The 27,878-nt window shown below is 42.8% G+C and overlaps 1 protein-coding gene across 1 annotated transcript; it reads left to right on the top strand.

The window, feature by feature from the left end:
- Nucleotides 1–89: 89 nt before the first annotated feature.
- Nucleotides 90–27,009, top strand: SFTPC (surfactant protein C). The gene is made up of 5 exons (XM_073650924.1): nucleotides 90–133; nucleotides 17,908–18,060; nucleotides 22,852–22,971; nucleotides 23,974–24,081; nucleotides 26,404–27,009. Exons 2-5 carry the CDS (start codon nucleotides 18,025–18,027, stop codon nucleotides 26,509–26,511), a joined length of 372 nt encoding a protein of 123 aa, XP_073507025.1. The 5' UTR covers nucleotides 90–133; nucleotides 17,908–18,024; the 3' UTR covers nucleotides 26,512–27,009.
- Nucleotides 27,010–27,878: the final 869 nt, after the last annotated feature.

Genomic DNA, 27,878 nt, shown 5'->3' with positions numbered 1-27,878 from the left:
GAGTCTCCTGTCTGGCTACAGCTGCAGCTGAGCCAGACAGGACACCATATATGGCAGAGCTGGAGGCGGTCATGTGACCTCCAGCTGCCATAGCAACCCCAGGTCCTGGAAGGACTCGGAGGTCTTCGGAGAGGTAAGTGGACGACCCCCTCTCCTCCTGCTGTCTCCTATATGCCGTGATCACAATAGATCACAGCATATAGAAGACAGCTAAGGGTTAACATCACTGGGACCTGATCTAATCAGGTCCCGATGATGTTCTCTGTCAGAGCTAACGCTCTGCACCGGAATCGCAGCGCTTGCAGGACCCTGGGGGTCCTGAGCGCTGCGAGACCACCCACCGTTTTTAAACGTCGGCGCTGCACAGAGCCCAGCAAGCGCCGACGTTTATCTACAGTGGGCGGTCGGGAACCGGTTAAAGAATCATTTTGCCACTGCACCTATACTCAGTCAACCCGATGTTTCTCAACCCTTTATTGTGGAGGTCGATGCTCCGGATGTCGGGGTTGGGGCTGTGTAGTCTCAGGGTTCGTCCCTTGGTAAATGGCGTCCATACGCCTTCTTTTCTAAAAAATTGTCTTCGGCTGAGAGAAATTATGACGTGAATAGGGAACTTTTAGCCATCAAATTGGTATTCGAGGAATGACGACATTGGTTGTAGGGGGCTGTCCATCCTATTACTGTTATTACTGACCATAAGAACCTATCTCCAGTCAGCTAAACGTGTCAACCCTAGCCAAGCCATATGGTCCCTGTTTTTTTATTAGGTTTTCTTTGCTCTGCCATTGCTAGGGTTAATCAGTTCAGTTGATCTCCTGCAGCTCTCCATCCTAGATTGGCTCAGCTGTTCTATGTTGCACACTCCACTCTGCTATATATGCTTGCCACTCGCATATGGGAATTGCCAGTGACAGTTAATTCTGCCTGGTTTGGAGTTGGAGGAGTTGTTCGGTGTTTGGAGTTGGCGATTGGAGAGTTGTTCTGGAGATTTCTGCATGGAGTTTGTTTGTGTGTTCATCCTCATCCTCTCCTATTTAGTTTCATCTACCTTAATCCCCCCTGTGTTCCACTCTGTTGTTTGTTGAGTGTATTTTGTATGATTGCAGTTTTCATATATCCCTGTCTGTCTTCCCTTGTATGTCTGGTTAGTGTAATCCTATACACTTCGGCCTTACCTTTTTAGATCCATTATGAATCCGGTGACTGCTCTGGTAGGGCAGCTACAACAACTCAGCCTGGAGGTGGAAGACTTGTGAAGCTGCTTTGCAGCACCCATTCACTTCAGGCTTAGGGCCCGGGGCTCCCGGGCAACCCCTGGTGGAGCCCAAGATCCACTTTACTGAATAGGTTCTCTGGGGGTCAAGATAAGTTCATTGTTTTCAGGAAGGCCTGTAACTATATTTTAAGCTGCGTTCTCACTCCTCAAGTACCAAGGAGCAACGGGTGGGGATCGTAATTTCTCTCCTCCGCGCTCTGTTGTCAGTTCTGTAAGGGGCTTTCTGTGAGAGTAAAGGATGCCTTTGCCCAATAAGAGTTCCCGGTTTCCCTGGAGGCGGCCAAGTCTCTGGCTATCCTTGTGGACTGCCGTCTATGTCAGAGACATAAAGAGATGCCCCAAATTTTGGTGGGCCTGAGGTCAAGGGAACCTATAGCTAAGTCATCTGAGAAACCCATGCAGTTGTGGGGACGACTCGTTTCATTGGTCTACCTGCAGTTCGGCGCAAAGAAAGAGTGGGCTTTTTCTGTGGCTGAAAGGGTTATTTTGTGGGTACCTGTCCATCCATACGTAGCCGCAAACTGCCACCAGAAAACTAAGGAGCCTGGGTTGCAGGGAGGTTAACAACCCGGGTGTACATATTTCCTCTGTGAGTAGGTCACAATTCTTTTTACCGAAAAATAATTTTTGCCGAAAGTAAGGTGGTTATTTCAGCCTTTTTGGACGGTGGAGCGGGGTTTAATCTGATTGACGCCCGATTCGTCCAGCACCAGGGTCTTAAGCCACATAAATTGTCTAGACCCATACCCATAATTGCTATAGACTCTGCACCCTTGAACCAGGGGTATTTTAATCAGGTCATTTGAGAGATATGCACTCGGAATCAATAAATTGTTATGTGCTAGATGGCTCTCCCTCTCCTGTGGTTCTGGGACTACCTTGGCTTATATTGCACAATCCGTAGTGGACTGGCAGACTCGGGAGATAGTAAGGTGGAACGAGTACTATCAAGGACACTGTTTGGGCACTCGTTTAGCCAGGGTTGATACCTAGTCTCTGCTGGAATACCTGTCTGACTTTGGGGATGTGTTCTCAGAACAGGAGTGTCAAGAACTCCCTCCTCATCGTCCTTATGATTGCGCTGTTAATCTTATTGCTGGAGCCAAATTGCAGGTTATACAATATTTCAGGTCTGGAGAGGCAGGCCATGAAGGACTATATCGCAGAAAGTCTGGCTAAGGGTCATATCAGACCTTCCTCATCTCCCGTTGCAGCAGATTTTTCTTTGGTAAGAAAAAAGATTGGAGGTTACGCCCCTGCCTAGATTTCTGTGAATTAAATTGGATCACGGTCCGGGATCCATATTCTCTCCATCTCATTCCGGACCTCTTTAACCAGATTGTCAGGGCAAAATGGTTTTCTAAACTGGACCTCAGGGCGACATATAATCTCATCCGTATAAAAAAGGGGGATGAGTGGAAGACTGTTTTTAATACATCTCAGGAACACTATGAAAACCTTGTCATGCCATTTGGGTTGACTAATGCTCCTGCCGTCTTTCAGCACTTTGTAAATAACATTTTTTGTCATCTAGCAGGTAGATTTGTGATAGTCTATCTTGATGACATATTTATTTATTTGTCAGACTTTGTGTCACATCAGGTACATGTCAGGCAGGTCTTACAAATACTCAGGGACTATATATTATATGTCAACCAGAGAAATGTATGATCTCGGTTCAGGAAATCCCTTTTCTGGGTTATTACTTACTGTCCACCGGTTTTCGCATGGATCCAGCGAGAGTCCAGGTGGTATTGGATTGGGATCATCCTGAAGACTTTAAAGCTTTACAGAGGTTTTTAGAGTTTGCCAATTACTACCGTAAGTCCATCAAGAATTTTTCAGTAGTGACCAAACTTCTGACGGATATGACCAGGAAAGGTACGGACTTTTCTAAATGGTCCAGTCCGGCCAGTGAGACATTTGCTACTTTAAAGAAATGTTTTGCTTCTGCGCCGATTCTTATACAGGCTGACGTCACTCAGCCATTTCATTGTAGAGGTTGATGCGTCAAAAGTGGGAGTTGGGGCAGTATTGTCACAGGGCTCATCTCCAAGTAAATGGCGTCCTTGTGCATACATTTCAAAGAAACTGTCGTCTTCCAAGAAAAACTATGACATTGGTAATAGGGAACTCTTGGCAATTAAGTGGACTTTTGAGGAATGGCAACATTTTTTGGAGGGGGCCGTTCACCCGGTCATGGTAATCACCGATCATAAAAATATTTTGTATCTGGAATCTGCAAAACTCCTGACACCTAGAAAAGCTGGATGGTCATTGTTCTTCACCAGATTCAACTTTTTTGTAACGTATAGGCAGGGGATAGGAGCATTAAGGTGGGGGGAGAAGGTAATTGTGAACCGGTTTCTATATTACAGAAAGGGGTAGTTATTGCATCTATATGTTCTGATCTGGAGACCTCGTAGAGGCTCTAGGGGACACCCCTGGTGCCTGTCCTTCAGGTAAACTGTTCCTTCGTCTTAAAAATTTAAGTGATCATCATAATTTGGTCTTGGCTGGACATCCTGGTAGTAAAGCCACCACAGATTTTCTTACTCGTCGTTTTTGGTAGTCTGGGATACACCAGGATGTTCGAGAGTTTGTAGCAGCATGCAGTACTTGTGCACATTCTAAGACCCCACATACTCGTCTGTCTAGGGTTCTTCAACATTTGGCAATTCCCTGTAGACCTTGGACTCATTTGTTGGTAGATTTCATCACTTATCTACCCATATCTGTAGGTAATGCTGTAATACTGGTGGTGGTAGACCGATTCAGCAAGATGACTCATTTCATTGCGCTACCTGCCTTACCTAATGCCAAGACTTTGGTGAAAATTTTTATTAAAGAAATCGTGAAATTACATGGGATTCCATCTGATATTGTTTCTGATTGAGGGGTCCAATTTATTTCCAAATTTTGAAAAGCATTTTGTGCTCGCTTGTGAATTCATCTTTCATTTTCATCTGCCTTTTATCTCCAATCTAATGGGCAAACTGAACATGTGACCCAGAATCTTGAGACATATCTTAGGTGTTTATCCAAGAATCAGGAGGATTGGGTTTCTCATTTACCTCTAGCTGAGTTCGCTGTGAATTACCATTGGCATGAATCTACTGGCAAGTCCTCATTCTTCAGGGCATACGGATTTCATCCTCAATTCTGCTCCTTCAATAGAAATTCTTCTTCAGGAGTACCTGAGGAGAATCGGTTTTCTTCATCTATTACATTAGTGTGGCAAGGTGTTCTTGATAATTTGAAGAAGTTTATAAAAGAGTATGGCTCATCGGAAACGTTTGGTGGGTCCAGACCTGTGTGTTGGTGATTTGGTGTGGTTGTCCTCAATATTAAGTTGAAGGGGCATTCTTGTAAACTTGGACCCAGGTTCATCGGTCCCTATAAGATTGTGGCCGCCGTTAATCCAGTAGCGTTTCGGATTGCTTTGCCACCCACTTTTAAGATTCATAATGTGTTTCATGGAGCAAATACATTGCTTCCTCTGAACCATTCCCACCCACACCTTCCCCAGATATTGTTGATGGGAATCTGGAGTTACAGATAGCGAAGATTATCGATTCTCACCTTGTATGCCGGTCTCTTCGTTATATGGTACACTGGAAGGGTTACGGTCCTGAGGAGAGAATGTGGGTACTAGCATCTGACATTCATGTGATCAGGTTGGTCCGGTCTTTTTACGCTGCACATCCAGATAATCCTGGCCCTGAGGTTCCAGAGGTCCCTCTTAGATGGGGGGTACTGTCACGGTGATACCGCGACAGAGAGGGGCCAGAAGATCATGGCTTCTTGTTACCCAAACTTCTGCACTAATTAGAACTGCTTCACCATCATACTAAATAGTGCAGGTTTACTTTGCACTGGCATTGCTAGGATTAATCAGTTCAGTTGGTCTCCTAGAGCTCTCCATCCTGGATTGTCACAGCTGTCCTGTGTTGGACACTCCCCTCTGCTATATATGCTTGCCACTGGCATTTGGAAATTTCCAGTGAGAGTTCATGCTGCCTGGTTTGGAGTTGGAGGAGTTGTTCGGTGTTTGGAGTTGGCGGTTGGAGAGCTGTTCAAGAGATTTCTGCGTGGAGATTGTTTGTGTGTTCATCCTCATCCTCTCCTATTTGGTTTCACCTACCTAACTCTCCCCTGTGTTCCACTCTGTTGTTTGGTGAGTGTATTTTGTATGATTGCAGTTTTCATTTATCCCTGTCTGTCTTCCCTTGTCTGTCTAGTTAGTGTAATCCTTAACAGTTCAGCCTTACATCTTCCTCAGTGGGGGAGGGAACAGATAAGTGTAAGACAGAAGCATAGCAAGGCACGTGACCCCGGCATCTCCACTTTCCAGGGCAATCCGAGGAACAGGCATAGACTAGGGCGCCTCCTAGCGTGAGGGATAGGGAAGGAACCCCTTGCCCTGAGAAATCCTGCAACAGTACCGTGACACATAGAGCACACACACATATTATATAAACTTACATTATAGGCTTATGCTATACTATATTTACAGGGAGTGTGTATACCAGTCTCTTTCCTCTCTGTTCAACCATACTTTGCAAAGTGAAGGCTTTTTGGTCATCTGACCATGATGTCAACAAAAGTCTTTCTACCCTTCTAACCTCATAAACTGCATTGATAATGCATGACTGTACTTTCTGTTTTGTAAGGCAGGTGTCCCAGGGACTAACCAGTCCACCAAAGCTGCAACTGTATCTGGTTTCGCAGGGGCTCCTTAGCAGATGGGGCCCCTGGGCAATTGCCCAATTTTATCCCAACCTTCACTCCCAACGTCATCCCTGCTGCTTTTTGTTGCAATGTTTTGGGGACTAATGGTGCAATAATGAATTCCATTACATCCTCTCAGCTCCCTAATCTGTGAACGAAACATCGAACAAAGCGGTACAGATCTTGCAAAGGTTATAATGACTCAGATAACACAGCACCAGAATATTATTGCCCTAAAAGGTGTCGTTCAACGTGTAATTTGACATTAGTTAATGGCTTGAATTAATGCTAAGTTACCTTAAATCTATTAAGTGACATAACTTTCTTTGAAAAGTTATCAATATGGTGCATTGTGGGTCATGATAACCTTTGCTACATCTGTACCTACCTGGACTTGACCCCTTCGAGCTGTCATGTTCTAATGACACAAGATGGCTCAGGTGTAGAACTTTGTAAATTCTATAGCAATTGTGATGTCATATGATGTCTATGATGTCATGTGCTTTGTGATGTCATCATAACTGCCACTGTTGTTTAACCCTTTTAAGACGTGACAAGTTTTCATTTTTGCTTTTCTCCTACTGGTCTTTAAAGAGCCATAACCTTTTATTTTTATAGCTGTAGCTATGCGGCTTTTTTATGGGGCAAATGTAGTTTTGAATTACACAATTCATTTTACCATATAATGTACTAAAAACAGGAACAAAATTCCAACTATGGTGAAATGGTGAAAAAAAATACATAATTCTACAATTTTTTTGTGGGTTTTGCTTTTACGGTGTTCATTGCACTGTAAAAATTACCTGGCAATATGATTCTCTAGGTAAATGTAATTACAGCAATATCAAAGTAATATGTTTATTTTATATATATATATACTAACTGTACTACTTGGCTTCGCCCGGGTTAATAACTGATGTTAGCAAAATAGAATGTGTTAACAAAAATTTATTCTCCACACAAAAACCACAAAACACATTGGCCATTGAGGAAGCAGCTCTTCTTCTCTTATCTGCAAGCCTCGCTTCCCTCTCCTCAGAAAGTTCATTGGCTCTTGAGGAAGCAGTTCTTGCTCTCTTGTCTGCAAGCCTCGCTTCCCTCTCCTCAGAAAGTTCATTGGCCCTTGAGGAAGCAGCTCTTGTTTTCATGTCTGCAAGCCTCGCTTCGCTCTCCTCAGAAAGTTCATTGGCTCTTGAGGAAGCAGCTCTTGTTTTCATGTCTGCAACCCTCGCTTCCCTCTCCTCAGAAAGTTCATTGGCCCTTGAGGAAGCAGCTCTTGTTTCATTTCTGCAAGCCTCGCTTCCCTCTCCTCAGAAAGTTCATTGGCTCTTGAGGAAGCAGCTCTTGTTTTCATGTCTGCAAGCCTCGCTTCCCTCTCCTCAGAAAGTTCATTGGCTCTTTAGGAAGAAGCTCTTGTTTTTATGTCTGCAAGCCTCACTTCCCTCTCCTCAGAAAGTTCATTGGCCCTTGAGGAAGCAGCTCTTGTTCTCTTGCCTGCAAGCCTCGCTTCCCTCTGCTCAGAAAGTTCATTGGCTCTTGAGGAAGCAGCTGCTGTTCTCATGTGTGTCAGCCTTGTTTCTCGGTCTCCACATTTTTCATTCGCCTGTAATGCAGCTTTTCTTTTCGCATCAGCTGACATTTGTGCCATGAAATTCCTTTTCTTATGAGGCATTATTGTGGTAAAAATAGTCTGTAACTGGCAGTTTCTATATCTTCTCACATAGAAGTAATGTGACTGACATCAGCCTTTCCACCAACACACCCTAACTGACATCTTATTACCTTACACAAGCTTTGTTATACTGAGAATGTCCTTTGTTGCCTATATTAACCAATCACAGCTCAGATTAATTAACTGTAGCAAAATAGAAGCTGAGCTGTGATTGGTTGCTGTTGGCAGCCTGATAAATCTTTGTTAGATGAGTTTTGTGTGTGCTGAGGGTGGTATATGTGTTCAAGCACGTGATAGTGTGTGGCGCATTTTGTGTGTGTGGTGAGTATGAGTATCCCATGTCGGGGCCCCACCTTAGCAACTGTACGGTATATACTCTTTGGTGCCATCGCTCTCATTCTTTAATTCTCCCTTGTTCACATGTGGCAGCTGTCAATTTGCCTCCAACACTTTTCCTTTCACTTTTTCCCCATTATGTAGATAGGGGCAAAATTGTTTGGTGAATTGGAACGCGCGGGGTTAAAATTTCGCCTCACAACATAGCCTATGACACTCTCGGGGTCCAGACGTGTGACTGTGCAAAATTTTGTGGCTGTAGCTGCGACAGTGCAGATGCCAATCCCAGACATACACACATACATACACACATACATACACACACACACACATACACACATACATACACACATACATACATACACACACACATACATACACACACACATACATACACACATACATACATACACACACACATACATACACACATGCATACATACATACATACATACACACACACATACATACACATACACACACACATACACACACACATACACACATACATACACACATACATACACACACACATACACACATACATACACACATACACACACACACACACATACACACACACATACACACATACATATACACACATACATACACACACATACACACACACATACATACACACACAAACACACATACATATACACACATACACACACATACACACATACACACACACATACATATACACACATACACACATACATATACACACACACACACACACACACACATACACACACACATACATACACACACAAACACACATACATATACACACATACACACACATACACACATACACACACACATACATATACACACATACACACATACATATACACACACACACACACACACATACACACACACATACATACACACATGCATACACACATACATATACACACATACACTCACATACACACATACATATACACACATACACACATACATATACACACACACACATACATACATACACACACACATACACACATACATACATACACACACACACACACACATACATACACACACACACATACATACACACATACACACATTCAGCTTTATATATTAGATTATAGTGGTTCAGAATTTTGTAAAAAAACATTTTTGTTTGTGATACCTCTTTTATTTTTCCGTCGATGGGATAGTGTGAGGGCTTGCTTTTTGAGTTATGAGCTGTGTTTTTTTGGGTATATACGACAGTTTGATTGCTTTTTATTGTACTTTTGGGAAGTGCAGCGATCGCAAAATGACAATTCTGGCATTTCAATTTTCTTTTCTTATGGTTTAAATACATTTATATTTTAATAAATTGGACTTTTACAGATGCAACAACACCAAATATGGTTGTTATTTAACATTTTAAAATTTGCATATTTTTCAAATGAGAAAAGTTAGTGATTTCAGCTTTTATATTTTTTAGTTTTTTAATTACTTTTTAAAAAAAAAATTACTTTTTTTTTTATTTTTTTTAAATCCCCTTAGAGGTTTTGAACTTGCAATTGTTTGATCGCTTATACTGTGTACTGCTATAATTACAGTACAGCAGTATAAAGTGTAACTGATGTTCTCCTGTGAAGCTCAGCCTAAGCTTCACATGAGAACTAAGTCGACAGCAAATGGGGCCCTTGGCAATCCCCGGCTGTTATGTTAATCCACATTATAAGGGGGGAGGGTGGCGGTGATGACAGGTGGTTTAAATGGAGCTGTCGTTGATTGACAGTGGAATTTAAATGGTTAGATAGCAGCGATAGGAGCTCGCTCCAGTTGCTACAGTTAAAGGGGTTGTCCACTACTAGGACACCCCCTTCTTATAGTAAATGTTCTGCCCTAATAAAATAAAAAAACCTATACTCCCTCCCGTGGCGGCTCTGTTCCAGCGATGTCAGCACTCGCGGTCCCGGGGCTGTGATGCGGTGGAATGACACGTGATGCCGGCACAAAATCAGCGCTGGCGTCACTGTCCTGCCTTCGGACAAATTGAACATGAAGAGGAAGTCTGCGATCAGCTGTAGCCCTGGCTGCCTCTTCATGTTCCCTTTGTCCAAATTTGGAGACAGTGACACCAGTGCTGATTGGGCACCGAGCACCACGTATCATTCCACGGCATCAAAGCCCCGGGACCGCGATTGCTGACAACGCTGGAACAGAGCCAGCACGGGAGGTGAGTATAGTTTTTTTTTATTTTATCGGGGCTGAACATTTAGTTTAAGAAGGGGTTGTCCAGGGCCGGCGTCAGCACCCGGCGCACCCGAGCAAGTGGCGGGGCCCTGGACAGCAGGGGGGCCCACTCATCTTGATTGGCTGCTATGTGAGCGCTGGCGTCCTGGGTTACCGCCGGCCGGCAGATCCTCTTCTGGACAGCGGGATGCCCGCACTCACCTTGGTTGCTTTTGCCCGCCGCGTCCTGGTTAACCGCCGGCCGGCAGAGCCGCAGCTGCATCCTTAGTCTCCTGGTGCCACAGAGCGCGTGCGGCGGCTGCGCATACATCCAGTCAGATGATGGCACCATCTATTTTCACCTGTCTACAGCGCATGCGCTGCCTTCAGCCTGGGTCCCTCCTCCGAGCTCCTGAGTATTCAAGCGCCAGCCACAGCCAGCAAACACGGAAAGCCGGTAACTTTATCTGACTGACAGACACTGCATTTCTTATGTAATGTCTTTCTATATATAGATACAGTGACAATCACATGCATCATCATGTCCAGTATCTATATATATAGAAAGACATAGATATATTATATATAGTCAGCACAGCACTGTCTGCAGTCTGTCTGCAGCATCTTACAGGAAATCCTGGCCTGACCTGTCTGTCTCTGTGGAATGGCAGAGAAGGAAGTGGCAGGCGGGCAGGGGCAGGGATGATGGTGACAGTCTTCTCCGCTATATGAGGGCTAAACTGTAATGGTATGTGACCCTTTCTCCTGGCACTGTCTGACCACCTTGTGCCCATCTCTCCACTATGTGGGGTCACTGGGTGAGTTACTGCCATGGCTCCTGTCAGGACTATGTGGGGCTCATTATAGTGTATGGAGGACTATGTGGGCCCATTATAGTGTATGGAGGACTATGTGGGCCCATTATAGTGTATGGAGGACTATGTGGGCCCATTATAGTGTATAGAGGACTATGTGGGCCCATTATAGTGTATGGAGGACTATGTGGGGCCCATTATAGTGTATGGAGGACTATGTGGGGCCCATTATAGTGTATGGAGGACTATGTGGGGCCCATTATAGTGTATGGAGGACTATGTGGGGCCCATTATTCTGTATGGAGGACTATGTGGGGCTTATTACTCTGTATGGAGGACTATGTGGGGCCCATTATTCTGTATGGAGGACTATGTGGGGCCCATTATTCTGTATGGAGGACTATGTGGGGCCCATTATTCTGTTTGGAGGACTATGTGGGGCTCATTATTCAGTATGGAGGACTATGTGGGGCCCATTATTCTGTTTGGAGGACTATGTGGGGTCATTATACTGTATGGAGGACTATGTGGGGCCCATTATAGTGTATGGAGGACTATGTGGGGCCATTATTCTGTATGGAGGACTATGTGGGGCCCATTATTCTGTATGGAGGACTATGTGGGGCTCATTAATCTGTATGGAGGACTATGTGGGGCCATTATTCTGTATGGAGGACTATGTGGGGCCCATTATTCTGTATCGGGGACTATGTGGGGCTCATTATTCTGTATGGAGGGCTATGTGGGGCCATTATACTGTATGGAGGACTATGTGGGGCCCATTATACTGTATGGAAGGCTATGTGGGGCCCATTATACTGTATGGAGGGCTATGTAGGGCCTATTATACTATATGGAGGACTATGTGGGGCCTAGTATACTGTATGGAGGACTATGTGGGGCCATTATACTGTATGGAGGACTATGTGGGGCCCATTATACTGTATGGAGGACTTAGTGGTGCACGTAATACTGTATGGTGGACTATACTGTCCGGTCTGCATTGTGCGCTCTGTGGATTCGCCAGTTTCTGAGCTTTTGTAGAATTTAGATATCACTCATGTAATGTAAGAAGTGGAATCTTTGGCATTGATATACATATACAATACAGACCAAAAGTTTGGACACACCTTCTCATTTAAAGATTTTTCTGTATTTTCATGACTTTGAAAATTGTACATTCACTCTGAAAGCATCAAAACTATGAATTAACACATGTGGAATTATATACTTAACAAAAAAGTGTGAAACAACTGAAAATATGTCTTAAATTCTAGGTTCTTCAAAGTAGCCACCTTTTGCTTTGATGACTGCTTTGCACACTCTTGGCATTCTCTTGATGAGCTTCAAGAGGTAGTCACCGGAAATGGTCTTCCAACAATCTTGAAGGAGTTCCCAGAGATGCTTAGCACTTGTTGGCCCTTTTGCCTTCACTCTGCGGTCCAGCTCACCCCAAACCATCTCGATTGGGTTCAGGTCTGGTGACTGTGGAGGCCAGGTCATCTGGCGTAGCACCCCATCACTCTCCTGCTTGGTCAAATAGCCCTTACACAGCCTGGAGGTGTGTTTGGGGTCATTGTCCTGATGAAAAATAAATGATGATGCAACTAAACGCAAACCGGATGGAATAGCATGCTGCTGCAAGATGCTGTGGTAGCCATGCTGGTTCAGTATGCCTTCAATTTTGAATAAATCCCCAACAATGTCACCAGCAAAGCACCCCACATCATCACACCTCATCCTCCATGCTTCACGGTGGGAACCAGGCATTTAGAGTCCATCCGTTCACCTTTTCTGCGTCGCAAAAAGACACGGTGGTTGGAACCAAAGATCTCAAATTTGGACTCATCAGACCAAAGCACAGATTTCCACTGGTCTAATGTCCATTCCTTGTGTTCTTTAGCCCAAACAAGTCTCTTCTGCTTGTTGCCTGTCCTTAGCAGTGGTTTCCTAGCAGCTATTTTACCATGAAGGCCTGCTGCACAAAGTCTCCTCTTAACAGTTGTTGTAGAGATGTGTCTGCTGCTAGAACTCTGTGTGGCATTGACCTGGTCTCTAATCTGAGCTGCTGTTAACCTGCGATTTCTGAGGTTGGTGACACGGATAAACTTATCCTCAGAAGCAGAGGTGACTCTTGGTCTTCCTTTCCTGGGGCGGTCCTCATGTGAGCCAGTTTTTTTGTAGCGCTTGATGGTTTTTGCAACTGTACTTGGGGACACTTTCAAAGTTTGCCCAATTTTTCGGACTGACTGATCTTCATTTCTTAAAGTAATGATGGCCACTCGTTTTTCTTTACTTAGCTGCTTTTTTCTTGCCATAATACAAATTCTAACAGTCTATTCAGTAGGACTATCAGCTGTGTATCCACCTGACTTCTGCACAACACAACTGATGGTCCCAACCCCATTTATAAGGCAAGAAATCCCACTTATTAAACCTGACAGGGCACACCTGTGAAGCGAAAACCATTTCCGGTGACTACCTCTTGAAGCTCATCAAGAGAATGCCAAGAGTGTGCAAAGCAGTCATCAAAGCAAAAGGTGGCTACTTTGAAGAACCTAGAATATAAGACATATTTTCAGTTGTTTCACACTTTTTTGTTAAGTATATAATTCCACATGTGTTAATTCATAGTTTTGATGCCTTCAGTGTGAATGTACAATTTTCAAAGTCATGAAAATACAGAAAAATCTTTAAATGAGAAGGTGTGTCCAAACTTTTGGTCTGTACTGTATATATATATATATATATAATTTGTCTGCGGTATCTGTGCACCATGAATCATGGTATTTGTTAAAGGGGCCCACTGAGACTCTTTCGCCCAGGGCCCACGAAATCCTGCAGCCGGCCCTGGGGTTGTCCTAGTAGTGGACAACCCCTTTAAAGGCAAATGCTGGCTGTGTCACACAGCCGGATACTGCCCAGCATAGAGCGGGCTTAGCTCCTAAGCTCACTTGTACATTTCAGATAGTTAAGTGGTTAATACCTCAAATTAACTAACTCAAGAAAAAAATGTAGTTCATTTAAAAATTATATAAATTGGGAGAAAATGCAGCCTTTGAATAATATTTTTAGGTGTCAGTTGTGCCACCTCCTGCCCTGCACTTTATATACTGTATGTTATAGTAACGGACAAATAACCTGCCCTGGATGTATAATATGTAATGTAATTCACATTTCCTTTTTATATTTCTAAGAAAAAATAGCCCTTGATGATTAATCATATTAAATTCCTTGTCCTATGGATAAAAAGTTTTAAAGGGCTCCAATTGTTTTAATAAAGTGAAGTAAGACTCACTGTCGCAATCTCTGTAGCTGGCATTCTGGTTATTACCTGGTCCCTGCTGATCACTACTTACTGGTTCTGTATTTGACACACCCATAGAGGCTGGAAATGCCTGCTCAGCCAATCACTTGCGGAGGCGGGTCCCTGCTGTGGCTTATGATTGGCTGCGAAGGAATTTCTGGCCCTGTTTGGTGTGGCAGGTATAATACCAGGAAGTAGAGATCGCTAGGGATAAGGGAAGCATTGATAGAGGAGCTGCGGGGGATTGATGAAAGAGAGTATTACTACTTTATTCTTTTTAGGCCAATCTGAGCCCTTTGAAAAATATTTTTTATTCAGTTGGCAACCCCTTTAAGCCCCAAAATGTACTATATAAGGGAACATTTATACAGCAGATTCATTCCAGAAATTCTGCGACTGAAAAACCTACTCTGTACATCTAAATGGTGATATTCCTCAGTCATGTACATGGATTTCTGCTATAGATGACAGGGACAGAAGCAGGAAATTTTCGGAACAGATAGGCCATGTGTGAACTAAAGGAGCTCATACACATTAAAGCCAAAATGGTTGAGTGAATGACACATTGCTGGAATCAGGGTCTCTGCCCCTACATCATGCAGCTCTCTGATTACATAGCAAAACCTGCCGACTGATTCCTTTTAAGCCAGTGAGGCGCACTCTAGATGTTGGCGAGGCTCAATGAACGGTGAGAACATCTTAGGAGATGTAAAGGGGCCAGAGTAACCCCTCCTGGGTATAGTGGTAATGAAAAAGTTTAAGGTGCTAAGATAGCAAGCACTGTTCACATGTCCAGGTAGAAAAAAATCACACTAGTAAGTCTAGAAAGTGAAGGCTATCTCTTATTGTGTGTTCACACAGAGTCTTTTTGCTCAGTTTTTGGAACAGAAACTTCAAAATCCTCCTGAAAAATTCAAAACTCCGGATTGGAATCCGCTTGAAAAAGACATTGGTCCTGATTCATCAAAGCGATTATATAAAATGCTTTGAAATGAATCAAGCGTATCTCACTCCAACACATTTACACTGAACATTTCATGATAATCGTGCAATCTAAACTGGCTGCCGATCACCTGTTCATCTTGTTCGTTGGGTGAAATTATCCTTCGCGCTGCAGAAAAGATCTTGGCAGCGCATTATCCTGTGTAAACAGAACTCGCGCTGCAGAGAACAATGGCAGTCTATGTGCAATGAACGATCTATTCCAGAACGTTGAGTGCGAGTCTGAAACGCGTTTCTGCCTGTGTAAATGTACCCTAAGGCTGCATTGCGGCACTGCAGTCCTAAAAAAGCGGTTTAACCACAGAGAGTTTACACCTAGCTGCATGGCGGGGTGATCTCACACATGTCGGAACATGATCATGATGGCAGGTTCTGGGATGTTTTGGGCTAGGGCAGTCTCAAAAGTCAGGCGGCAGTCCAACAGCTACTTTGGGGGAACAGATTTTTGTCATGTGAGACCTTTGGGACTAGTAGCAATGCAAATGCCAGGAACAAAGGATGTCATGTATAAGACTATGAAATAAGGGGTTAAGAAATGAAAACTCTGCTGATTGCAGAATAAAAACCATTAAGTGAAGTGCGTCATCTTGTAGAAAACGTTTTTGTGAAACCTCTTGAATGTCAGAAGTATGTCTGTCCTTAAATACTTTCATGTATAAGTAAACACTCTTATAGGAGGCTGAGGACACTCCATAGCAATGACGCGACTTCAGATCCAGGTATAAATGGTTGATTAAGGCTTGGAATAAACATACAACCTGCTGATAGCACAGAGGAAACAGGCCGCCATGGAGCAGAGCAAGACCGTGTTGATGGACACACCACCAGTAAGTGGACCTGCAAGGTTCGAGTAGAGATTAGTGATGGCCAGATTACGAATATACAGTAGCTTCTATGGATATATAGCTCTAACCGTAATCTGCTAATCTCATAGTAGTCAGTGCTCGGCTGGTATCATGGATGAGAATACTCTCCTAAATTCAAAGTGGAGAATAATAAACTAATTTAATTTTCCATAGTAAATATCAGTTGATTTTGTGGTTTGCAATGCGAGAGCTCAGGATTGTTCCCAAAATAGCAAATTATTCCCTATTACTGAGTGGGGATGTCACAAGATAGAAAGTGTGGAAGCTGGGTGGGAAAGTGATTGAGGAACTGACAGGAGGGGCCCAGTGGGCAATACACAACCGCCACTCGCAGGGAGATGGGCCAGAAAAGTCTGACAGTATGTCCCCACTTAATTGTAAAGTGCTGCAGAATATGTTGGTGCTACATAAATAAATCATTAAGGGAAGATAAGTGAGGGTACGGGAGGGGGGGGGTTAATAACTTGAAAAGCACATTGTGATGAAAGGAGCAGTCCGACACTTCCATATTGTCTACTCTCAGGTCTGGGGGTATGTGAAAAATGATGGCCACCATATGAGAGAACAGCAGCAGCAGTGTTGTCTGTCCGCAGAACCAGATTTCAGTAAGAGCTAGAACGATAAGTAAATTTGATTGGAAAAAGTCATGTATGTAGGAGAGTTTGTTACATACTGACTGTGAGTTCCAGAGGGCACAGTTAAAGGAGATAGAAAGCATGCAAAGAATATTAATGAGATTTGAAGGGTTTCTGAGTTTAGCAGGGAAGGAGTTAAACTTACTATTACAAAAAGGGCCTGAGTTAGGAGAGATATCGCCTGTGACTAGAAGGAAAATAGAAAAAGTGAGCAGATGGTTAAGTGTTTAGTTAGAGCTTCTCTTGTATTATATGGTGGGAGCGAATGGATCTGTGGAATTATATTAGATTAGATCTGTGGAAAAAGTGTGTGAGCTGCACATAGGAGAGGGTTGGGGAGGGGGTCTGATATGGATGGAGTGCACATATTGTGTGAATGGGCGGTAGATATGAGTGATTGCAGCAGCTAGAACATAATACGAATACATAGGGTGAATACATTTTGCAGAACAAATGAACGAAGAGCAAGTTTGTTTGAATGTCTTATCTGTCTCCTGCCCTGTCCAACTGCCATGTTTAAGTGCCTTGGCGCTTAGGAAAATATAGTACTTTGATAAAATCTGCACAGGTTCTCCCCTGCACAAGTGCCTTCCCCTTAGGTCTGTCTATAGAATGATTGTGATTATATCTACGTCTAATTTAACTGGTTACCAATCAATCAACTAACTTAAGACAGCAGGAGGCGATAAAATTCAAAGACAAACAAACAAGCTTGCAAGTCAACATATACATACACACACACACAAATATGTACCTACACACATATACAAATATACATATGCCCATACATATACTCATACACACACGCATATATATATACATGCACACACACAAATATATACATACACACATATACATAGGTACACACATATACACACACATATATATGTAGACACATATACATATGCCCATATATACAGTATACTCATACACACATGCATATATATACATGCACACATACAGTATTTCTACATGCACACACATTTATACATACATACACACACACACACACACACACACACACACACACACACACACACACACACTGCTTTATCCAGTGTCCTCTTTTTTTCCCAGGTATATTCAGAGCTGCTTCCCTTACCTCGTATCCCATGTCTCGGTCATGTTAAGAAGCTCGTATGTGTGGTTCTGATTGTGGTAGTCCTGGTTTTGGTTCTTCTTGGGTTCCTCTTGATGGGTGTGTTTATGAGCCAGAAACACACAGAGACGGTAAGAAAGAAAGACATGTAATAGCCATTAGTGGCGTAGTGTGGAGGACGGGTTACAGGGGTAATAGCCCTGAGCTCAAAATTCTTGGGGCCAAAAAAGTTTTTATTTTGTATTTTTGCGCCTCTAAAAAGTGGAATTGCTAGCACCCTAGATCTAAGGCAGTGCACTTGCACCAGACTTCTGTTCGGCAACCCCAAATCTCTGGGAAAGCGCAACTTTGAACTGTATCGGCATCAACATGATTCCGATACATATGGACCCTGTAGTGGAGCAAGGAGTCATAGACTGCTATAGACCTCAAGCAGTGCCCCAACACAGGCGGCACAATGACATCATTGCATTTCCCTGCCTGTGCTGGCATGCTCTATGTGTGAAGGAGAAGAGGACTCGGTCACTCAGATTAGGTGATTATTTGACATTATTATTATTGGAGGAGGCAATCAGGGGACATAATTACTTTTTAAGGGGGCATTAATACCACAGAATGCATAATTTCTTTTCAGAGGGCATTACGACTCGGATAAAAGGTGCAATACTTGCCTTGCCCCTGGTTCTGTCAACCCATGCTATGGCACTGATGCCCAAAGAAAACCACAATTATAGGGGTTCTTTGTGAATAGAAAAAAATAGCTAAAGAAAATGTCATTTAATTGTCCGCTCTCTGTTACACTGTCAGAAACTTGTCTTAGAATGTTAACAAGACAGGATGACTGTGAGCATGTGCAGTAAGAAATGCCAGCGGTGTAGGGATAAGAAGAGGCTGCTCACACTGCTGTCCTCCCTGTCTATCTGATGGAATTCTGGAGATACCAGGGATGCTGAGGTAAGAAGAGGCTGCTCACACTGCTGTCCACCCTGTCTTTCTGATCTAATACTGGAGATACCAGTGGTGCTGAGATAAGTAGAGGCTTCTCACACTGCTGACCATCTTGTCTATCTGATCTAATACTGGAGATACCAGAGATGCTGAGGTAAGAGGAGGCTGCTCACACTAGTGTCCACCCTGTCTGTCTGATCTAATACTGGATATACCAGAAGTGCTGAGGTAAGAAGAGGCTGTGAAGACACTGGGTCGTCCGTGGGCATAACACTACTCAGACAACACAGGGTGCGGGTAAAACAGTGTGGCAATACTTTACTGAACCACAAAGCGGAAAATAAACACATAGAACAGTCCCAGCAAGTACCCAAGATGGTACAACATTACACAGTCCTTACCCTTCCGCTGGCCCACCGAGAATAGAGTAGCTGCGATTTTGGGGCTTACAGGGCCGACTGCCACCACCAGTGGCACCCCGCTTTTGGTGGGACCCCAAAGAGAGAAGGTAACGATAAGTTTAGGAAACTAGCCGAGAGCAGTGAAGTCAGGGGCCAGATGGCCTGATTGTCCCAACCTGGATTCTTCAAGAAGTCTCTGAGGGTTCAGAAATGGTCATTGGAGCCTATCTGTAGTCCTTCAGCTGGGGCCGAAGCCCCTAAGCTGACATGCTGTAGAATGATCCAGAATAAAGGCAGAGACCCCTTTTTTATAGATCACAGTTGTCTTTGCAGCCATCATTCACAGGTCAAGGGTCAGAGATCAAGGTGGAAGGGGCCCCTGACTCATTGTTTAAGCATGTTATCAACTTGCATGGTTTGGTATAATACGTAATCAGCATATTATCATATTATTGATCCTAGTCTCTATCTTGCAAGATTTGCAGACAATAGGCTACAGACAGTACATCTCACTCAAGTGTCAACATTCAGGATTATTCAAACAATAACCAAAAATAGAATACCAACGCAAAAGTCAATATGAAGATAAAAACATATAGCTCCTGGCTTACTGAATTTGCCTGGCGTAGTTAAGAAGAAAAGCTGTGTCGGCACAGACGCTGCTCACACTGCTGTCCATCCTGTCTATCTGATCTAATACTGGAGATACCCGGGGTGCTGAGATAAGTAGGGGCTGCTCACACTGCTGTCCACGCTGTCTATCTGATCTAATACTGGAGATAGCAGAGATGTTGAGGTAAGTAGAGGCTGCTCACACTGCTGTTCACCTTGTCTTTCTGAATACTGAGAGGCTGATGTGACCTAGAGATGATCTATTCCATGTACTGTCAAGTTATCTTCAGGTTACAACAACGAAGCTTTCTACTTCACATGCTCCTGTCCTATTAACAGTCTAGGACAGGTTTCTGTCAGTGACACAAGTCGGTGGTCATATTTAGAAATTTATTTCCAATGATATTTCCTTTCACTATTTTTTTTTTATTCCCGGAGAGCCCCTTTAAAGCATTGTTATAATTCATCTTTTTGAGCAAATATCCATTACCATATCTCGCAATATTATAAGATGGCTACTAAAAGTACAGATGTAGCTGAACGTATCATTTAAGCAGGTAAAAACATCACAATATCACATCTGAATGGTACGGTAATACTGCATCAAACGAATGCCACGCAAATGTAAAGTGGCCGAGAGCGGTAGTCATGACCGAGCTGCTGTCCGGTTTCGCTCTGGCACTTAACATACAAACGGTGTCCCAGTCCCAGTGTGCTGTAGGGTGTGGGGTGCAACACATTCACTTGTAGGCCGCAGACCTCTGCTGCTTCCAGGCCTCCATCTTCAGAAGTATACAACTCAGGGGACACCAAGTTCTTTACAGCAGCCAAACGTTTACTAGTCAGTTCAAGTTCATCATGTGGTGACATGTGGCATAGGGCACAGCTTGTCCTATTTCTTCCTTCCTTAGTACAGTACCTATTAAGCATTGCCACTCATTTGTCCTTGACTACCCCTAAGCTCGTTGACTCCATCAGTCTCAGGAATTTCCTGTCCACTTCAGCCATGCACCTGGGTCCGGATACCTGCCTCCATGTAATTTCACGCCCACCGACCATGAGAAGTCAGAAGACCAGGCCCGCTCTTTAGTACCTGGCCTGAGCCCTAGGCTTCAGACGTTATAAGAGTGTGCATCAGAGATCTCATTATGGCTTCCCACTGCCTCAAACGATTGGTCCATGCTGCTCCTAGCAGCCTCCTGCTCCTGATCTTGACCATGACACTGCACTTCCTAACTCCCTTACTCCTGGGAAGTGCCCACCTTTTATTAATACTAGTTCCCACCAACTGGGCTAGTTCTATCATTAACAATTTCCTATCCTATAAGCTAAACCTATTGTCCCTATCCTACTGTATGTCCTATACCATTGCTGAGTCACTTACTATTGACCTTGACGCTGCACTCCTCTAACTCCCTTACTACCGGGAAGTGTCCACCTTTTATTAATACTAGTTCCCACCAACTGGGCTAGTTCTATCATTAACTATTTCCTATCATATAAGCTAAACCAATTGTCCCTATCCTATGTCCTATACCATTGCTGAGTCACTTACTATATAAACAGTACTTATCTTATTCCTAATCTAATCCTGTACTATGCACAACTCACATTATGCATTAACACTTTACATTGCCGTAGCACATTATATAAGAATCATAGAATCATAGAATGTTAGAGTTGGAAGGGATCTCCTGGGTCATCTGGTCCAACCCCCTGCTCAAAGCAGGATTCACTAAATCATCTCAGACAGATGTCTGTCCAGCCTCTGTTTGAAGACGTTCAATGAAGGGGAACTCACCACCTCTCGTGGCAGCCTGTTCCACTCATTAATCACCCTAACTGTCAAAAAGTTTTTTCTAATATCTAATCTGTGTCTCCTCCCATTCAGTTTCATCCCATTGCTTCTCGTGTTACCAAGTGTAAATGAGAATAAAGATGATCCTTCTACAATGTGACAGCCCTTGAGATATTTGTAGACTGCTATTAAGTCTCCTCTCAGTCTTCTTTTTTGCAAGCTAAACATTCCCAAATCCTGCAACCGTTCCTCATAGGACATGGTTTGCAGACCGGTCACCATTCTGGTCGCTCTTCTCTGAACTTGCTCCAGTTTGTCAATGTCTTTTTTAATATGTGGTGCCCAAAACTGGACGCAGTATTCCAGATGAGGTCTGACCAAAGAGGAGTAAAGACCGATAATGACTTCACGTGATCTAGACTGTATGCTTCTGTTAATACATCCCAGAATTGTATTTGCCTTTTTTGCTGCTGCATCACACTGTTGACTCATGTTCAGTCTATGATCTATTAGTATACCTAAGTCTTTTTCACATGTACTGTTGCTTAGCTCTATTCCTCCCATTCTGTTTTTTCATTTTTATTGCCCAGATGTAGGACTTTGCATTTTTCCCTGTTAAAAACCATTCTGTTAGTTACTACCCACTGCTCCAGTTTATTTAGGTCTAAGACTCACATCACTAGTCACATTACATGTAAAACCACATAACACTATACACACAGCGCGATTGTTGTCTTCAGGGGCAGGAACAAGATAAGACAGTCCATATCCCTACACAAATACCCTGACTGAGGTCTCAATCAGACGTCCGTGTTAGTTCACATACGTGAAATAATGGCACGCGCGTCAGCAGTGCCTTGGATCAGATTTCATCATCAGTAATTTTCACGTATGGAAAAACAAATAAATAAATTAGAAAACTTCTTTTATCCACTACAATGTAAATCATGGATTAATTGGTACTTTTCTTCCCTGATGCAGTGGGAAAAATTGGACATGTCTCCATGAATTTTGCACGGACACACGGTCTGCAAAAAAACAAACATAAACCATTTGCAATATCTTTTTCTTGCCTGCAATAATGGCCACGGTGCAGCTCCATGGTGGTGTACATACTGTATTTGTGCGCAAATATTTTCACTGTGGTATCTCTTTGTCTTTAGATTTTCCAGATGTCCCTGCAGGATGGTGCCCATGCAAAGCTAAGAAGTGCTGGAGTGGCAACCTTTCACCTTGACACTGGCATCAACACTTCAGATAGTGTTGTGTACGACTACAGCAAGGTACTGTGATTGATATTGATGTATTTTTTGGGGGTGCAGAAGCAGCAGTCATACATTTTTATATAGGGTGGTTGACGGTTCGTGTAGTATCCCAGGTGGTCTAGAGCTTAGCATTTAAAGGGTTATTCCTAAAATATTACGTTATATTTCTATCCATAAACCAAAAAACTGAGGTGGACTATAAGCTGGTATATGTGCAAAGTGTAAGAGCTCGTTCACACTGTGGCCATAGACAAAACTAAGAGAAAAAAAAGAGGGTCTCTCATTGTCTACAGGACTACCAGAAATAGCCGAGTTCTGCTTATTATAATAAGTATATAACAATTATTCAAGGTAGTCCCCTACAGTTATAGGTTAATATTCAATGGTCCTGGCGGTCTAGTGGTGTTTAGTGGTTTGATGTTGAAAATTGTTTAGTGGTTAACAAAAGTTTTTTTTAAATATTAGTAACTTACTGATCACTGGTATCCCCAGAACTTCCTACAACTGGGCTCTGCATCTTGAATGTAGAAAAGGTGCACAGGGTCAACCTTTGCTCCATTCATTGTCTATGGGACTGATGGAACTCGCAGGGAATTCGGCAATCTCTGGTATTCCAAAAGACTGGAAACGGAGCATGTGCACTTTTGCTCCATTCAAGATGGTACTCTTCTTAGGATCTGGAGATCCATTCTTGGGGTTGGAGTGCTTGGACCCCCCAGAAATCAATTAATTATTTAGTCATAATTTATAACTTTCAATTGTGGGAAGACCCCTTTAATAATATATATTTAACTGCTCAGATGGGAATCCCTGTAATATACTGTAATAAATACACCCTATACATTGTGATATATTCAGATATAATGAGACAGACCTGTCACTTGTACCATAGTAAAAAGTTTTATACCACGATCTAAGTGCTGCATACTACCCCAAGTATCATTGACACGTCGCTAAAGACTGCTAGACAGATTTTATACCTGTCGTGTCCAGTGCCATAAACCATATCTACATTTCCAGCTGTTGATCTGCACCCGCCCACGGCCTGGAAACGCGTGTTACATCACACACATGGAACCAGAACGCGTACAGAGTCTCCAGAACATTGCCGAAAATATGCTGAGCAAGGTAAACTACTGCTTATAGGGCAACACATGTCACCATCTAAACTGATGCTTTTATCTCACTTTTCACAGTTACATATATATCTGTTATGGTAAATGTTTATACTTTGATTCATATATCTTTGATAATTTTGTATTTTAATATTAGCTTTATAATTAATGTTGAATTGTATATAGAGGTGTCTTTCTGTTAAGCTTTCCTCTGTTTTTTTTTAAAGTATAGTTAATTGGACAGAGCTAGTTTAGTTTCAAGGATATCTGCATCAATTTCCATAATTTACGACCTTGTTATTCCCAATTAAAATACTTTCTTTCTCCAATTAAAATATCTGCAACGTTGGGTAATGTACATCCTGTAAAGACATTCCTCTTTTCATATCTATGTGGTTGTAATAAAGATTTGTGACTGGGCATCTCAGAGTCAGACAAGCCTTGTACACAGACAGGACTGGTTGTGTTTCTCTTATCTCCGATCGATTGACTCTCTGATTTGATTAAAACTGGCAAACGTGTGAAACTTTTTGAGTTTCTTCTAAAACTTTCCTACAGGTTTCCACATCAATATCTATATGTTATAAAAATTGAAAATTCTGCATTTTTACTTAGTTGTTTTTTAAAGAAACTTGATACCATGATCTATTAAAATTAATGCAGTCCCTAAGAGAAGGAATTTGCATTACTTTATCCAAAAGTGCATGTGGGCTGTCATGCGGACGTTCTCTTTCTAGGTGTTGACTGGAGTTGAGCAAACAGATTTGTAGGACTCTGGTACGGCAGTCACGTCGGCAGTCTGTGGCCGATGGACCGAAGCCCTGCAAACCTCTTCCTACCTTCTGGCATCCCTGGTACTTCTGATTATGAGGCATGGTGCGCAATACTGCATGACGATGGCGTGGGGCCTACTAATCATTTAGGATGCTCACAGGCAGGAGAAATCTTACAGGGCTCTTGGCGTGGCTGCTCCGAATCTTTTTGCTCAACGCTACTGACCATTGTCATAAAAAATATTAAGAAAATATTAAGGATTTCTCTCTCTCCCTGAAACTCCTAATTCCCCCTCCTGTCTACCATTTGTCAGAGTAGAAAAGCTGACAATCTAAAGAGCTGTCTTATGCAAATTAGCACACACAGGAGAAGTGGCTTGTAGGCAAATGCTAGCACAAATGGAGCTACTAATCCAATTAACATGCGAGTGTGTTTTCCAGTGAAACAGGCTTGTGATAAATTTACACCTAGGTGAGAAATATTTAGTCCCTGGCTTCAAAAGAATGCTATAGAAATCTGCAGTCTGTCCGGCACGAAATATGGAATATTTAAAGTTCTATACCGATAATAATGGGGCCCATATTTTTAGTGGCAGGGTCTGCCAAGGAACAATATGCATAATTTTCCGTAGCTGTATGCCCCCTGGTGAGCGGTAATGCAAAAGTACAAAATGACAGACTGCAGCTATGTCATGTGTGGTCTCTAAAGAAAGATAAATTCATAATGAAAAATATGGCGTCACTTGCAAGCTTCTGGGATCAACTAGCGGATAAGTTATCCCAGAAGTTAAGGATTCTAATAAAAATATGAAGGCTGGACCCCAGCTCACATGAGGTCATCACAGGGGGTGTGTGGGCAGGTCTCCCCCTCTTTCATAAAAGACCTAACCGAAGATGGGTCAATACTCATTGCCGGGAGTATATGTTTCATAAGCAAGGGGTCCTGTTTGATAATGGTCCAATTGGAGCACCTCCCCTCCAGCTATACTGAATCATCTCTGCGATCGTTATAGTAAGTCTTCTATTAATTCTTTTTATTTAGTGTAACTGCATATGTATTGTATGTCTCCTTTTGTAAAACCTTTTGAATATTTTTCATAAACACTGCCTCCCTTTTGGATTAAATATAAAATTTAATAGTCCTGTTTCTTTTGTCCTGTAATTGTTTCTCCCCCAAAGCGATATATGCTACCAGAAAGCTGGCGTCTGACCAGGCCTATATTATAGTTCAAATTTGGTTGGTGGCGGCAGCGAATAATATTAAGTGGGCTATCGTGAAGCTGGCAGTGACCGTACTGGGGCATATTCACATATTCCATGCGTTGGAATCTGGAGGTGTGTATGCCATACGCTCACTGCGCGTTTGCCGATACCTATGAATGGCATAATCGGGGTCGTGTGTGCACGAATCCCTGACAATCCTGACAAAGTGACGGCAGCGGTGGGATATTGTGTCATCTCCCCAGTGTCGTCCCTGACAACCATTGTTGGTCCATTGCATTATTCTAAGTGAAAAGTGATTTTTGCATTACTGAATATTATTTTTTTTTCTTTCCTCTTAGCTGGGCTCTGGCAAGCAGAATGACCCCCTTAAGCTGGTGACTGATCCTTCCATCCTGGGCACCACCATCCAAGTGCTTTGTGGAGACATGCCAGTCTACTGGACCTAATGGACATTTTTCTATGCTATGTGACCATCTGTGTCCCCCACACACCTCTACCTACATTATCCAGACATGTTATTCAATTTACTGTTATGTACTGCATCCATTAATATCTGTACTGTAACCTGCCAGGTGCAACCGATATATATTATATATTATACCTCTACATATGGTCCCATGTAAAATAACTTCCACAGCTGATGACCCCTGAACCACACATCTTACTGCACTATTACATCCTGCCATGTTTGCATCACTGCCCATACAATACCCAGGCATGATATGCTGTACTCCTGATCAGTGGTTGGTTGTACAGGGCTGCGGCACATCATAATGTATACTCCCTGCATCCCTGCATGTGCATGCTTTCTTCTACCTGGAGCTCAATTCCTGGATGCTATATACAGACTTGAATGTTTATTGTCCCCGTCTTCATGTCAGAAATATATCACAGAAAATGACATTCAAATAAAAATTTTGCTAAATAAAATTTTCTGCATTCAACGAGGACTGAGATCTATTGACTTGGAGCATCTGGATGTGAATCTCTATATCTGTGCCTATATTTTTAACAACAGGTTCCCGATCTGACGAGAGGGATGCTTGCGGTGTAGCTTGCTGGGGAAAATTATTTCTACTCTAATAATGAAATGAAACAGACTAGAATGTTCTCCATGCGGCCCAGACCTTTATGGCTTCTTCCAATTATGTATCACATCTGCAGTGTTCTCCATCCCAGATCTTTAAGACTTCTTCCAGCAGTGTATCACCTCTACCGTGTTCTCCCTACGGTCCAGACCTTTATGACTTCTTTCAGCTATGTATCACATCTGCATTGTTCTCCCTACCGCCCAGACCTTTATGACTTCTTTCAGCTATGTATGATATCTGTAGTGTTCTTCATCCGGCCCAGTCCCTTATGACTTCTTCCAGCTATGCGTTATTCTCCATCCAGCCCAGTCCTTTATGACTTCTTCCAGCTATGCGTTATTCTCCATCCAGCCCAGTCCTTTATGACTTCTTCCAGCTATATATCACATCTGCAGAATTTGCTACACAGACAAATTACTCTTTTCAGCATATCTTTTCCTATACTGTATATAAAGAGATACAAAGACAAAATGGTCAAAGTATCACAGTATCATTCATAGAGGACATATATGGTGTCCTCGATAAATAATACTGTTACACACTTTGTCCTCTTAAAAAAACTGCCACACACCGTGCTCCCTGAAAATAATACTGCCACACAAAGTGTTCTCAGGTAGTAATTCTGCCATACATTGTGTCCTCTGAAAATAACACCTCCACTGCTGCTGAAAATAATAATGCTACACACTGTGCTCCATGGAAATAAGACTGCCACACACTAT

This window comes from Phyllobates terribilis, unplaced genomic scaffold, assembly GCF_046119375.1.
Source record: "Phyllobates terribilis strain yellow unplaced genomic scaffold, ASM4611937v1 Scaffold_11__3_contigs__length_659146591, whole genome shotgun sequence".
Lineage (NCBI taxonomy): Eukaryota > Metazoa > Chordata > Amphibia > Anura > Dendrobatidae > Phyllobates > Phyllobates terribilis.
The sequence above is the reverse complement of the archived record's forward strand: the minus strand, read 5'-3'. Positions and strand labels throughout refer to the sequence as shown.